At 38.7% G+C, this 15,377-nt stretch overlaps 1 protein-coding gene across 2 annotated transcripts in view; it reads left to right on the plus strand.

The window, feature by feature from the left end:
* Window positions 1-2,102: 2,102 nt before the first annotated feature.
* Window positions 2,103-15,377, plus strand: part of LOC128653667 (lethal(3)malignant brain tumor-like protein 3) — a 112,955-nt gene continuing 99,680 nt past the window's right edge. For both annotated transcript variants that reach the window (XM_053707082.1, XM_053707083.1), the window contains exons 1-3: window positions 2,103-2,141; window positions 3,866-3,968; window positions 4,425-4,548. In XM_053707082.1, the coding sequence (XP_053563057.1) occupies window positions 3,879-3,968; window positions 4,425-4,548 (214 nt within the window). In that variant the 5' untranslated portion in view covers window positions 2,103-2,141; window positions 3,866-3,878. The remainder of the gene's footprint in view (window positions 2,142-3,865; window positions 3,969-4,424; window positions 4,549-15,377) is intronic.

The following is a 15,377-nucleotide window of genomic DNA, read 5'->3' on the forward strand; positions in this document are numbered from 1 at the left end:
TGCAGATACACACACACTACATAGTATACACTTATACATGCAGATACACACACACACTACATAGCATACACTTACACATGCAGATACACACACACTACATAGCATACACTTATACATGCAGATACACACACACTACATAGCATACACTTATACATGAAGATACACACACTACATAGCATACACTTACACATGAAGATACACACACTACATAGCATACACTTACACATGAAGATACACACACTACATAGCATACACTTATACATGCAGATGCACACACACATTACATAGCATACACTTATACAGGCAGCATACACTTATACATGCAGATACACAGACACTACATAGTATACACTTATACATGCAGACACACACACACTACATAGCATAAACGTATACATACAGATACACACAAAGTTATGGATACAGATAGACACACACACTACATTCATTGTATGGGGTCCTGGGGTTGGCAAGCACATTAGCTGGCAGTCTGCGGCTGCCACTGTTTGTTACCCTGGTATTAGCACTGCTCATTGTATAAAACTGAAGGCATGCTAGTATTATCCCCAGGGGTTAGACATCATCACTACCAGAGGTAGGTTAGAGAGGTCACCATTACCTGTGGTCAGAGTGTATACAGCCTTCTTACTCCTGCTTAACCCACACACCATTCCTTTTCCACAAGGAAACAGGTATCTAACCCTGTGAAAGCAAAGCCAGCTGCTTCTTAGTATGGGCCCAACAGAATTAAAAAAAAAAAAAAAAAAAAAAATGTTTTTTTTTTTTTAATGCCTGGGGCAAATCGGGACAGATGGCTAGCAACTCGGGACAGAGGGACAGACCCCTAAAATCGGGACTGTCCCGCGAAAATCGGGACAGTTGGGGGGTATGCACATAAATATATATGTTTATCAGCATATACATATGTATTTACAAATTTTGCAATTGCTGCGCTACTTACCCCCTTCACTGCGCTTTGGTTCTTCTGATGCCGTCTCTGAAGGCATCAAAATGAGGCTCCCATTGGAGCCTATGGAAGCACTCTCATGAACGCAATGCTTCCCAGCAATGCAAACGTTAGCTCAACTTCGCATTGCTGTTAACTTGTAATACCAGCGCACAATAGCTGGTATTACACAGTGGAGCGCTAATATGGGGGGGGGGGGGGTACCTCCCGGAAATGAGTTTTTGCAGGTTGGGATGTCTGCAAAGGCAACCATTCAGCCCTTCATCGGTTTTAATTTGCTTTCATTAACCAGAGTGCATAGATTATATACATATAAATATAGTGTGTGTGTATTTACGTGTATATAAAACAATATAAATTGTGAGGGGGTGGAAGTCTTGGTGAGTTTTCACACTTTTTCTGTAGAAATTGACCCCCTGACTGTATATAATAGAAAAAAATGGGCCCTGATTTTTTTTTTTTATATATATATTGCTATTTATAGAAGGACATGTTCAGTAATACATTCCCAGTTTATTAGGGCAACATAATGTTTATTTGACATTTTTGGAACAAAGTACTCCAGGATGAGTGAGGAGAGTTAAAAACAATATACTAGAGGTTTCTGTTATGGAGTTATTAGCCTCTACCTTTCACAGCAGTTAGAATTCGGGATTTTTTTTTCGTGATCTAACTTTAGAACAACCTCGTTAAATATTGACAATTATTTACATAATACAGGTGCCTATGACTACATTAACGGTAGTCACCATTTTTTTGTTAACAAACTTTATTCATTTTATTGTACACATGACGTCAAATGAAAGTATTTATGGGTTTTTTTTTTTTTTTTTTAAATCTACCATCTATTGAATTAATTATCTAAAAAACACATTTTACAAATATGTGTACCCTATAGTTGTGTGTCTAGAGTGAGTTAAATTAAGAATTAGAATAATTGTAATAATTATCTATTGAGCATGATTTGGTTGGCAATGCGTGACGCTGCAGTGCCAACCAACATGGCCGGCGCAGTTTTAGCGTAAGCTGATTGGGTAGCATTATCTTTCAGCAGGACTTTTCTGAGTGGGGGCAGTTCGTTACCATGGAAATGATGGGATAGGAGGCCGGGTTATGCAGTCCTGCCCCCAGCGCCATCTTGCGGTAGAAGGGGCGGCTCTGGAAGAGAAGAGGGGTGAGGAGTGATGATCTGCAGCGCAGAAAAAAAAAAAGAGTGATACTCCGCTAAGAAAAAAAAAATGGGAAAGTTGTGTATTTTAGATAAACAGTTTGAATAGAGTGATGCTCGCTTGTAATTAGAATTTTTCAGCTTTTTGAAGAGGAAATTATAAAGTAGTGGAATTAAATTGGAAAATATGAAATGACGGTGATGTTCTGTTTAAGTCAAATAATTTTATGCAATTAACCATTGTTAATTTATGAATTTAACATATAAAGTGTGTGTTCATTGATAGAATAAATAAACTGTAGTCTAGAAAGTTATAGTATTGAGAACGGATGTTATATGGCTAGATATTATTATGCAGTCAAAGCAGCTGTATTTTTAAATCCTAACGATAGTGCAAGCTAGTTATTTAATTACTAATAATGTGGATATTATGTATGCAAAAAAAAAATACGTTCCATAAATTTTTATGTTTATTTTTGTATCTAGGTTAGTCTTATAAAATAAATAATTGAATTAAATAAGTGACAGGAGCCTCATTTCAATGAAAGTGAAAGTAGGGGGCTCAAATTTAGGAAGTAGGGACCCCATGCACTGTCATTTTGTGATGTCTGCTATTGAATGTCACATGATATTTAGCAAAGCTTGGTGAGGTTTTTGTCCCTTTTGCGGTATGAAGCTGAGAAATGATACATTCTGCAGATGAGGTAGAATGATAGGTTTGTAGAATAAGAAATATAAATTATTCCTGCTTATTTGTATATCATTAAAATGTGAGCCATGATACTCTGAACAAGATAACTGCTATTTAGAGTGTGTAAAGAAAAGGAATATGAATAAACTAACTAACTAACTTTTATTCCTGAATATACATATATGTGATGGGCTCTGCAGTGTCAGAGAGATTGTTTGCCCTGGTCAACATTATGTTGTGTTTGCAATAATTGTTGGTCATTTAGCCCGAAATGGGTGTTTGTCATGGGAATCTTTCCGGTTGGATACACATTTAGAGGTTATAACATTATATGAATGGGGGTTTGTAACTTTTTATACTGTAACAATCTATATAGCATTCTGGAATTTATAGTTCACAATTTCACTCTCAGTATTGTGATTCTGTATTTCTGTACTCTTATTCCTAGCATGCATTGTACAGTGGTGGGGAGAAAGTTTTGCATGAGGTCATGCCCCCCTCTTTATGCTGTGTATGTATGTATGTATGTGTCTCCCAGACCCTCTGCACAAGTAGAAGTGTGTGTGTGGGGGGGTGCGCTGTGCCAATGAACATAAACTCTGCACTATGACTTCCATGTTATACATATATATTTCCACTCCCACCACCTTTTTAACAGCCAATATAGTCTGGGCACAGATGGTATTTCTGCCATCCAAATGTACACCGCAGTGTAATAGTCTCATATTGGCTGTTAACTGGCTGCAAGCATTCCCACAGACAATTCAGATCTGATATAGAAGTAATCATTTAGGATGGCTTTGGAGAGTGTTGAAAGGCCCTAGCGCCTTTTGAGCTCTCAAAAGGAATGTTGTTAAAACCTTCAAATGCTATACAAATTAATGGATAGACACTTCTATAGAAAAACAGTTGGATTGATTTTTAAATGATGTAGAATCTACCTCTTTTTGTGCTAGTTTATTAAACAAGTTCTCTTTTTAGTGGGTATAATAGTGTGATTTTGTTTCATAGTGGTGTAACATAATGTGTTTACCCCCAGGTGGGGCAGGGAGATGTCTCAAGGAGTTGCCTCTGACTTTGACCTGATGAATGCATTGGATTGGAGTGACGGCATTGCTACCCTTCCTGGGAGTCACATCCAGGTCAGACGATGCTAACATAAAATGTACTGATCCATATACTAATCATCTTTACCAGCCTAGAATCACTGAATATTTAGAAAGCCCTCCATGACAGCACATATAATCAAATTTTGTTATTTTGATCAGATTCACAAATGTAGGTCTCATAGTAGAAATCTCAGACTTATTAGTGGATGTAAGCAACTACCCTAGATTCAGTAATCCAAAGATGCTGATTTACTAAAGAGTACATTGCACTGAGAAATATTAGTGATAATATATGAACTGGAGAACTTTGTTTCACTGTACAGGTCTGTTAATGCTTTTAAGCTACATTGTTGCACTAGTTTATAACTTTGGGATCAGCTGGGAGTTCTATTTCACTCTGTTTGCAATTCTTTTGCCTCTGAGCACTATTCACAGCTGTCCTGTAAATTCTTCATTTACATATTGTCTCCTACTCATTCTTTCTTTCAGTTCCGTCTTAGTGAGTTTGGGACCCTGGATATAATCACAGGCTCTGACCTTGCTCCTCCCACCTCCAGTGCTTCTGCAGCAGGGCAAACCACTTCTAATTCCAACCTTCCTGCTGCGACCCAAGGTAAGTATGTTAAGTATGTCAGTTTATTAGGTCAAAGTTTGTCAGAGCAGTGTTAAAACACCATGTCTTCTTTTTGCAAGACATTTATGATTTCTGAATGATCAGATAAGACATTTGGGATTAGAGAGACTATTTAAAACATAACATACATAGAAAAAAAGTGAAAACAGATTAGACCCAGAGCACTTATAACATTTTCCCATATTTCTTTTATTTTTAAATGGACATGTGGTAAAGTATTTTATTATTGCACTATTGCTAGTGTATACCTATATGCTCAAAGGGACATGAATCCCCAAAATTATTCTTTTATGATTCAGAAAGAGACTACAATTTTAATCAACTTTTCAATTTACTTCTATTATTTAATTTGCTTCCTTCTCTTGTTATCTTTTGCTGAAAGGGTTATCTTGGTAAGCTCAGGAGCTGCAAATAACCTAGGTTCTAGCTGTTGATTGGTTGCTGCATTATATATATATATATCAATTGTCATTGGCTCACCCATGTGTTCAGTTAGCAACCAGTAGTGCATTGCTGCTCCTTAAAAAAATGATACCAAGAGAATGAAGCAAATTAGATAATATAAGTAAATTAGAAAATTGTTTAAAATGAAAGATAAATATTGGGTTTCATGTCCCTTTTTAAGCACATATTTAAACTCTCCTCTTGATTGAAAATGATCCTGAGTTTAAAGTGATGGTAAATTTAGCATTTTTACTTTATCCAGAACTAATCTTTGTGTCAAGAAAATATAAACCAGGTTTTTAAACATACATAATCAATATAGATTTTTTTTAAAATATTTTACCTTAAAGGGATAGTAAACCCCAACATTTTCTTTTATGATTCAGATAGAACATACAATTTTAAACAACTTTCCAATTTTAATTCTATTATCAAATTTTCTTCATTCTCTTGTTATCCATTGCTGAAGGGACAGCATTGCACTACTGACAGGAAGCTAAAAATATCTATTTAGCCAATCACAAGAGACAAATGTGTGCAGGAACCAATTATCAGCAGCTCCCACTAGTGTATGATATGTGCGTATTCATTTTAACAAGGGATACTAAGAGAATGAAGCACATTTGAAAATAGAAGTGAATTTAAAAGTGTCTTAAAATCACATGCTCTATCCGAATCATGCAAGTTTCATTTTGACTTTCCTATACCTTTAAAGTCCGTTCTTTCATCAATAACCCGCCAGCCCCCCCTCCTCCTCCTTTTTTTTTTTTTTTTTTTTTTTTTTGCCTGTGGCTGCTAATCAGCTTGCAAGTCATATGCCTCACTTTTTCCAATGTGTGCTAATAAAGTATATACAGCTGCACAATACATATATTGTCTTTGCACTTTATTAATGCACCAAGTACGCAATGTTTATAAGGATGACAGCTAGGGCAGGGCTTGACAAACCCAGGAGCCAGGGAGCAACTGGCTTCTAGAATTTTACTCTCGGCTCCTAACTTTTTGGGTTATTCTCCATATATCTGTATACAAATAGCACTTTTAAACAGATTTGTTAACCCCTGAGTGTGGTGAGGGCAGTTGGGGGTCTGACACATGGCAGCCCTGTGGCTGTACTCATCCAGGTGGAGATGACCCTAGCTAAAGGGCAGCCTTGGGTTAACAGGTACAGTGTAAGGTTATGTTAGTTGGCTGCTTATAGAGGTTGTAGCAAGGGGTTTAGCAGTGTATGGAAGGCGAGGGGCAGTGAGCTGTGTGATGATAAATTTGTGTCAGACCTGTATGCACGAAGGGGACAACGTGTTTAGTGTGTTTGGAGGTGGGAGGGGCAAGGTTTTTGTCCAACATCTGACAGCAGTTGTTCACCTGCATGGTATATCCTGCACTCAGGAGTGTGCATCTGGGCTTTTCACCGCCTACTTACCTAGTCTCACTTTAGTTACATGTAGAGCATGCAGGACCAATCCAACGCATCACTGAACTGAAGAAAACAAAAGCTATGGGGGTGGAGAGAAGCGGCACAAGTGACACAGTGGAATAAACTTTTAAATAGTATTATATTAAAACAGGATATTTTAAAATTATATTTACATTGCTGATAACGTTTAGATAACTTTCTTAAAGGGACAGTCTAGTCAAAATTAAACTTTCATGATTCAGATAGGGCATGCAATTTTAAACAACTTTCCAATTTACTTTTATCATTGTCTTTGCTTTGTTTTCTTGGTATTCTTAGTTAAAAGCTAAAGCTAGGTAGGCTCATATGCTAATTTCTAAGACCTTGAAGGCCGCCTGCTATCTGAATGCATTTGACAGTTTTTCACAGCTAGAGGACGTTAGTTCACGTGTGCCATATAGCTTGCATTGTGCTCTTGCCCGTGAAGTTACTTATGAGAGGGCACTGATTGGCTAAAATTCAAGTCTGTCAAAAGAACTTAAATAAGGGGTCAGTCTGCAGAGTCTTAGATACAAGATAATCACAGAGGTAAAAAGTATATAAATAAAGCAGTGTTGGTTATGCAAAAATGGGGAATGATTAATAAAGGGATTATCTTTCTTTTTAAACAATAACAATTCTTGATATAGAGCTAGGTATGGTTATACTTTACCATCATTTTAACATGGCTGGTAACTGGCAGCTATTCACATGTGCCGTCTTAGCCCTAGTTTCCATTGAGGTAGTAAATTGTGGAAACTGGTGATAAAAACATTTATCTCGATTAAAGTCTATGGAGACTTTTATGTTACCACCAGTTTCCAAACTTTACCATCTCAATGGAAACTAGGTCTTAGTTGGCTCAGCAGCTGTGTTCACTTTTGTTCCACTGCATTGTCAGTGTTTAACTTCTTTGTGGGGTTTAAACACATCCGTTTTCATGGTTCTGATTCCATCCAATGTTTCTTTTGTAGAAGAGTAACCTTCTTATAAGATATCAACCTTCTGCCAGTAGATATCAGTTCCCAAAGAGTTACAGAAAAAAGTTCCCTGAATTAATGTGCAAACATTGAATGAGCTCATTTGTTAGAGCATACAATTTTTGCACTATAGAGGCTGCAATTCTAACTATGGCCTAGATTACAAGTTGAGCGCAAAATATTGTCCTCTGGTTAATTTTCGGAGTGCTAATTGCTACAGCGAGCTTGAGGTAGCAATACCAGCCACTTGTAATAGCTGGTTATTTATCGTGCGCCCGTAATCAGGCAAATTTGCCCTTTTGTGGGCGTGCAATACATTAGCGCTCCACTTGTAATCTACCCCTATAGGTTTAACCACTTGGGAGGGGTTAACCACACAAAGTCCTGCTCTAGAGCCACAGAGAACTGCTAGTTCTAAGCAGGAAACAACTGGTGAGCCAATGAGCCGCGGCAGACGCATGGCCTTGCCAATTACCAGCTTTTGTTTAGCACTTGCTGCTTCAAATGAGACTTTAACTCATGCAAATGGATTAAACACATAGTTGTAATGTAATGTCCCTTTAAACATAACCCAGAGCTAAATTTAAAGGGACAGTAAAGTACTTTTTTTTTTTTTTTTTTTTTTTTTTTTCCTTCTTCTTGATTCAGATAGAGCATGCAACTTTTTTTTACAACTTTACAATTTACTTATGTTATCTAATTTGCTTTGTTATCTTAGTATCACTTGTTGGAAATCATACCTAGATAGGCTTAGGAGCAGCCATGCACTATTGGGAGCTAGCTGATGATTGGTGGCTGCAGATACATGCCTCTTATTAACTCACCTGATGTGTTCAGCTAGCTCCCAGTAGTGCATTACTGTTCCTTCAACAAAAGATACCAATAGAATGAAACACATTTTATTAATAAAGTAAATTGGAAAGTTGTTTAAAATTGTATTTTCTATCTGAATCATGAAATAATATTTTTGGGTCTGATGTCAATTTAAGCATTCTGCACAAGAATCTTGTAATTTTGTTGTTATTATATCTACAGACATACACACTAGACATGTATGTGAATCCTTCGTTAGAATCCGAATTCAGAAGCATGTGCAATTCAGATCTTTTTGGAGCCTGATTTGATTATTGTGCTAGATCACTATGTCTGGATTTGCACAAGAATCAATCCGGCTCCAAAAAGAGACAAATTGCATATACTTCTGCATTCGGATCCTATCGAAGGATCTAAATGCACATGTCTAATACACACCATTCTATAGACACTTTGTTGCAGAGGTATGGAAAAAGATTGCTGTCAAAAAGGCAAGTGTGTGTGATTCTTCATCATTGTGACATACAAATACAAATCTTTCTTATGGTGGTGAGTCCACATTTTATTACTGTTAAGAAATAGTCACCTGGCCACCAGTAGGGTTCAAAGACACCCTACACCAAGAGCTTTAATATCCCTCCTACTTTTCTGACCATATCAGTATTTTCTTTGTCTAGTCTAGGAGCAGGCAAAGATAGATTTGTTAAGTGCTTTGGAGAGTAACGGCTGTGCAATGTAAATCTCCTTGCAGGTCTAGTGGTCACAAGCCTGTCACAGGTGTTGCTGGACCAGTTCCTTTAGCCTCATCCTGTGTGGACATGAAGAATATTTACTCCCTCAGTATATTACAGTACTGGATGTGCGATCTCCTGGAGCTTCAAGCTTGGGACTTGGGTAAGATCAGAGGAATGGGCAGCTACTGGGTAAGTACCTGTATCCTCATACAGCCTTTAGACTGGCAGCAAGCACACTAAGTAGTGTACTTATAGCCCACCTCACACCAGCCTGTGTCAGTCTTAGTTATGCAGCCACAGCAGTCAGGTTGCTATTTCATAGGTTTATTCATGGGGATGCTACTCCATTAATGTGCGGTGCACTGATTTTTATTTTATTATTCAGAGGGGAACTGTCTATTGCTCTTTTTTAGAGCATTGCCCCCTTAAGCACATTGCCCCTTGAGTTACATTTTTGCCAGGTGCATTTTACTTAAGTACAGAGACTGCACAGCTCATCGGCAGGCCTCTAAGATTACAGGGGAGCCGTAAACCGGTACCAGGACATTGTTATTTACCCACAACTGAGGTAAACTTGGACACAGCGCAGGAGTGAATAATCTCTGGAACAGAGGGCATTAAAGCAGTTCACGCTTCTTTTTTCTTTTTTTTTACTGTTGGCACGCAATCTCCCTCAGCGTAGTCCTGCACTCTGACGAAGGCGTTTCAGCCAGGTCAGTCACATACATGCTTTGCAGTGTGATCTCATAGGAGGGGGTTAGATCCCTATACCGAGACCAGGGGTGTGTGTAGGGGGAAAGTTAAACACACTATTCTTACCTTCACAGGACATCATTTTTGGGGCTTCCTTTACAACGGTAGCACTTTGCTTGATAATATTGTACTGGGCTTTTTAAAGATTCTAAATATCTGTTTAGATAGCCTATCAGTCATACTATCTGTTTGTCTCACATAATTTTGTATAGCCTTTCTGTGTCTATTGAACCGGTTTAGCTATCTGATACTGGCAATTTGTCTTCCCTTTCTGAGGGTGAACTGTCTTCTGAGGAATAATTGAGAAACTGAGGATTCTTCCTTTAATTTTAAAATGGAGCATTTATGTTCCTTACTCAAGGAAGTTCTGAAAAACGTAGGGATTCAAACCCTAAACCTGCTGAGAATAAGGCTTTTTAAAAAATTGGATGTTCGCTTTAAACCCAAATTTAAATCAGTTGAGGTTTTTCCAGTTCCCGTTCTGGTCGCGGAAATAATTTCCAAGGAATGGGAAAAACCTGGGGTTCCATTTATTACTTCTCCTACATTTAAGAGACTATTAAAGAGTCTTAACTTGGAACTTTGGGAAACCATTCGTAAGGTGTTCGAAACTATCTCTAGTTTAGCTAGATGAACCACAATCCTTCTGGAAGATATCACTTCTTTTAGGGAACCTATGGATAGGAAGACCTTCCTGTAGGGAACTGTTGTTTCAACCAGTGGTGGGTATCACTTGTCTTGAATGCGCAGCATCTCTGTGGTAGGATTCTTTATCTCAATTGGTTTAAGAAAAATCACTGTTAGAGGATATTCAGGAACACATTCATTTTTTGTGGTTGGCACACTCCTTTATTTGTGATGCGATCATTGAAGAAATTTGTCTCAATGCAAAGAATATGGCTTTGGTAATTCTCACCACTTTGGTTGAAGTCGTGATCTGCTGACATGGTGTCAAAGTAGAGACATCTGATGTTAGCTTTTAAGAGAGAGAACTTGTTTGGTCCCGGGCTGGATGCTATTATTCCCACAGTTACGGGTATAGCAAGGGAGCCTTGTTAACCCAGAATAAAAAAATCTTGATCTAAGGGTAAACCTGGAAACTGGTTTCGCTCCTTTCTCCAATCCAGGAAACAGAAGTAATCCTCCTCTCAAAAACCAGATTACTCCAAATCTACCTGGAAACCTAATCCATACTTCAATAAATCCAAGCAAGCAAATCTACCACCAATGTGAAATCTGCATGAGGGTGCGGCCCCTGATCCAGACTCGTTTCTAGTAGGGGGCAGGCTAAGCCTTTTACAGAAACCATGGTATCAGTCTGTTCAGGACCCCTGAGTACTGGAGATAATTTCTCCGGGTTTCAGGATAGGTTTTTGGTCGAGTCCTCCTCGAGGGTGGTATATTCTGTTTTATGTGTCGAAGAAACCAGGAAAATGAGCAGCGTTCCTTCAGTGTGTGCAAAATCTGGAGGATTTGGGAGTAGTTGTTTCAGTTTCTATAGACAATCTATTTTGGTGGATATCCCCCATTCTGGTGTCTTGGGGCATGGGGTTACTACGTCCGTCATGGGAAATAATCACTGTGGACGTTAGCTTTTCACGTTGAGGGGTGGTCTGGGGTTGTAGAGGGTACAGTTGCCTCAGGAGGTGTGGCTACCGATAAATGTATTGGAACTCCATGCGATTTTTCAGAGCGCTTCAGGCTTGGCCTCTTCTCAGATTGGTTCCTTTCATTCGCTTCCAGTCAGACAACATCACTGCAGTAGCCTATATAAATCATTAGGGTGGTACTTGCAGTGCTCTGGTGATGAGAGGTTTCTTGTACTCTGAGTTGGGGAGAGGTTCATCAGTGCTCCATTCCAGCAAATCACATTTCAGGGGTCAAAAACTGGGATGCGGATTATCTGAGTCGTCAGACTCTACACTCGGGGGAATTGTTTCCTCCAGTCAGATGATTTTTGATCAGTTGGTTGCTCGAATCAAGCAGGAGGAAATTTCTGCAATACTTACAGCTCCCACTTGGCCCTGCAGAATGTGGTATGTGGATCTGGTCCAGATGTCCAGCTCTCTTCCTTGGCGTCTTCCTCAACATCCACTACTGTCTCAAGGTCCGTTCTTTTATCAACATTTTCAGTCTCTGTTTGATTGCATGGAGATTAAATGCTTAGTTCCTTCTCAATTGGGTTTTTCTGATTCAGGCTTGTATGCCTGGTACCAGAAAAATTTACCACAAGGTTTGGAAGGTGTATTTTTCTTGTTGTTCAGATTAAAGATATTCATGACATTCGTTTAGGATTCCTTGAATCTTGCAATTTCTTCAGGATGGCCTGGATAAGGGTCTATAAGCCAGCATTCTAAAGAGTCATATTTCAGCGATTTCTGTTTCATTGCACAGAAAGCAGGCTTGTCTTCCAGATTGCCAGGCATTTATTCAGGCTTTGGTGAGTATCAGACTTATCAAACCTATCTCTCCTCCATGGAGTTTGAATTTGGTTCTAAGAGTCTTGCAATCTCCTCCTTTTTGAACCTAGGCATACATTGGATAGTCAGCTTCTATCTTGGAAGGTCTTATTTTTGTTAGCAATTTCATCAGCTAGGAGAGTATCTGAATTGCCAGCTCTCCCTTGCCATTGTCCATACCTGGTGTTTCATCAGGACTAAGCAGTTTTACAAACTTTGGGTTTCTTCAGAGAATATTAACCAGGAAATTGTGGTTCCCATGTTATGTCCTAATCCAAAATCTTCTAATAAAAGACTATTGCACATTCTACATTTTGTAAGGGCCTTGAAATTTTATTTACAGCCGACTAAGGACTTTTGTCAGTCTTCAAACTCCCCCCCCCCCCCCCCCCCCCATAAACGTACGGGTCAAAAGACCACTTCTGTTGTTTTAGCTACATGGTTAAAGGGATACTAAACCCAAATTTTGTCTTTCATGATTTAGGTAAAGCATGCAATTTTACTTAAGCTGTAAGCTTAAGAGCCGTCCCATTTTTGGTTTAGCACCTGGGTAGCGCTTGCTGATTGGTGGCTAAATGTAGCAAACCAATCAACAAGCGCTAACCAGGTGCTGAAGCAAAAATGGTCCGGCTCCTAACCTTACATTACTGCTATTACAAATAAAATTTGTTAATAGGAGCAAATGAGAAAGTTGCTTAAAATTGCATGCTCTATCTGAATCATGAAATAAAAAATTTGGGTTTAGTATCCCTTTAAAAAGTTTGATTCAAAAGGCTTACTTGGAGGTGGGGCTGTCGCTGCCTTCGCGTAATTACAGCTCATTCAACTTGTTCTGTTGCTACTTCATGGGCCTTCAAAAATGAGGCTTCAAAATTGCAAGGCTGCAACCTGGTCATCATTGCATACTTTCACCAAATTTTATAATTTTGACGTGTTTGCCTCGGCAGAGCAGCTTTTTGAAGAAAGTTTCTTCAGGCTGTAGTTTCCTTTCTTCACTTTTTGTCCCACCAATTTTTTTGTGGACTCCACAGCTTGGGTATTAGTTTCCAACAGTAAGGAATCGAGGACTCTTACCACCATAAAAAAGAATACATAATTTACCTGATTTTCCTAGTGGTGGCAGGTCTTGTTGGCACCTCTTTACCCTACTTCCTACTATATTTCCTACTTCTTTTTCCTATTCTTGGCTATATGTAATACTGGGAGAGTCAGGGAAGTAGGAGGGATAATATAGCTCATGGTGTAGGGTGTCTTTGCCTCCCCCTGGTGGATAGTTGATGAATTCCCAACAGTAATGAATGGTTGACTCCCACCACCAAAAAAGAAAGGAATTTATAAGGTAAGAATCAATCATGTTTTGTTTTTTTAGAATATGATTCTTTAATTACAAATACAATTTTTTTATTATTATTTGTTTTTTTGGAAGTACAATTTTCTTTATTGGAAGAATACTTTTCTTTTTTGGATATACAATACCATTTTTCTTTTAGAAGTACAATTTTGTTTTGTGGAATTACACTTCCAGCATTTATTTTTGACAGTTTTTTGACACATGCTGGAAGTGTAATTCCAAAAGGAAAAAAATGTATATCCAAAAAAAAAGAAGAAAATTGTACTTCCAAAAAAAAAAGGATTGTATTGTAATTAAAGATTTGTATGTCACAATTTATGGACAATGGTAAAGAATCGCAAATTCTTGCCTTTTTGGCAGCAATCTTATTCTATACAGAACTTGAGTAAGTAGCTAAGGCTAATGATAAAGTGACAGAATAAAAAGGTTTTAATCTAGATATAGAAGGGGGGGACTTCCGGGCAGCGTCCATGTTCAGACGCATAACTGCATGCTGCTCCAGATTTCCAACAATATCTCTCAGCTAGTGTACTTTGAAGGCGCTAAACATAGCATAAATTAATAGATCTGAGATCTCCTATAGAAAACACATCTTTTAAGCCCAATACTGAAGGAATTTGCTGCTGGCATCAGCGCTCAGAGCCACTTTAAGATCTTGCCCCCCCCCCCGGCAGGGTACTTTAGGGCCCTGTCGTTATGAAGCACATTGTGTGCCTTTAATCCCTAAGAGATTACCTACCCAAAACACTGCCATCTAATCAGCACCATCTAATATCGCTATTGCTTGCTGTCTTTGACTTGTGGCGAGTCGCTCCCTTGATGAGATTGTACAGATGGCAGCCACATGGGGAAAAAGAGCTGCTCCTGATCATGGAAAATCATTTTGCAAAACTAGAGGGATCGCTGGTAGCGGCTTTCCAGTGCACCGCAAGCAATAACCCACCTCATAAAAGATGGGGGGCACTTACTCGGGATACGCACCCATGTGGATAAACTTGTCGATAACTTTAAAGACGCCGACTTGCTACACATGTTGAATGACACTGACAAAACAGCCTCACAAAGAGATTTCAGGTCTATCACCATAGTTGACCGATCGACAAAACAAACACTACAATGTGGGCTGCATACAGTAAAACCACTCTCCACTACTATACAGGTTGAGAGCTAGTTCCTGTAGATACCCACAAGGACACATCGTGTGGTTTACCTCTCAGCATATTGCAGCTTCATGCCCAATTATGTGGTATCGGAACGGGCTGCATTAAACCGCCTGTGCAACTTTTGCTGAGCATACATTATAAAGGGACACATACGACAGATCTCCTTCCACATATGCTCGATCTTGGACTCATCCTTGGTAACCCTATATATCCTGGCTCATGCACATTTCAAAGATCCGGAGTTGGATAAAGCTAAATAATCATCCGTATCTGCTTACCGGAGGAAGCTGTACATTAAGTTTCAGGACTCGCCTGTACTGCGGATTTCTCCAGCAAATACCACTGATACCAACTTACCGTATTTTTTTTTAAAGTATGGGGGTTAATATGAACTCATCTATGTTGACTATTCACAGGCCTATTAGGGTATCTAACTTTAGTTGAGCACATTCCTTGAATCCTAGTATACTGCTACATGCTAGATTTATCTTTGTTACATAGAAACATATGTCAGGTCTACAATATCACCTAACTATAGCTATGTGTCTTTATCATGTTAATACCCCACTGCACAAGTCCCATGTCTTATACTTTGAGAGTTAGGATGGTATGATTATATGCGCTCACCTACTATACCTATATGTGTTTCCATATGTTTAAGGTTACTTATGACTTT

This window comes from Bombina bombina, chromosome 3 (genome assembly GCF_027579735.1).
Source record: "Bombina bombina isolate aBomBom1 chromosome 3, aBomBom1.pri, whole genome shotgun sequence".
Lineage (NCBI taxonomy): Eukaryota > Metazoa > Chordata > Amphibia > Anura > Bombinatoridae > Bombina > Bombina bombina.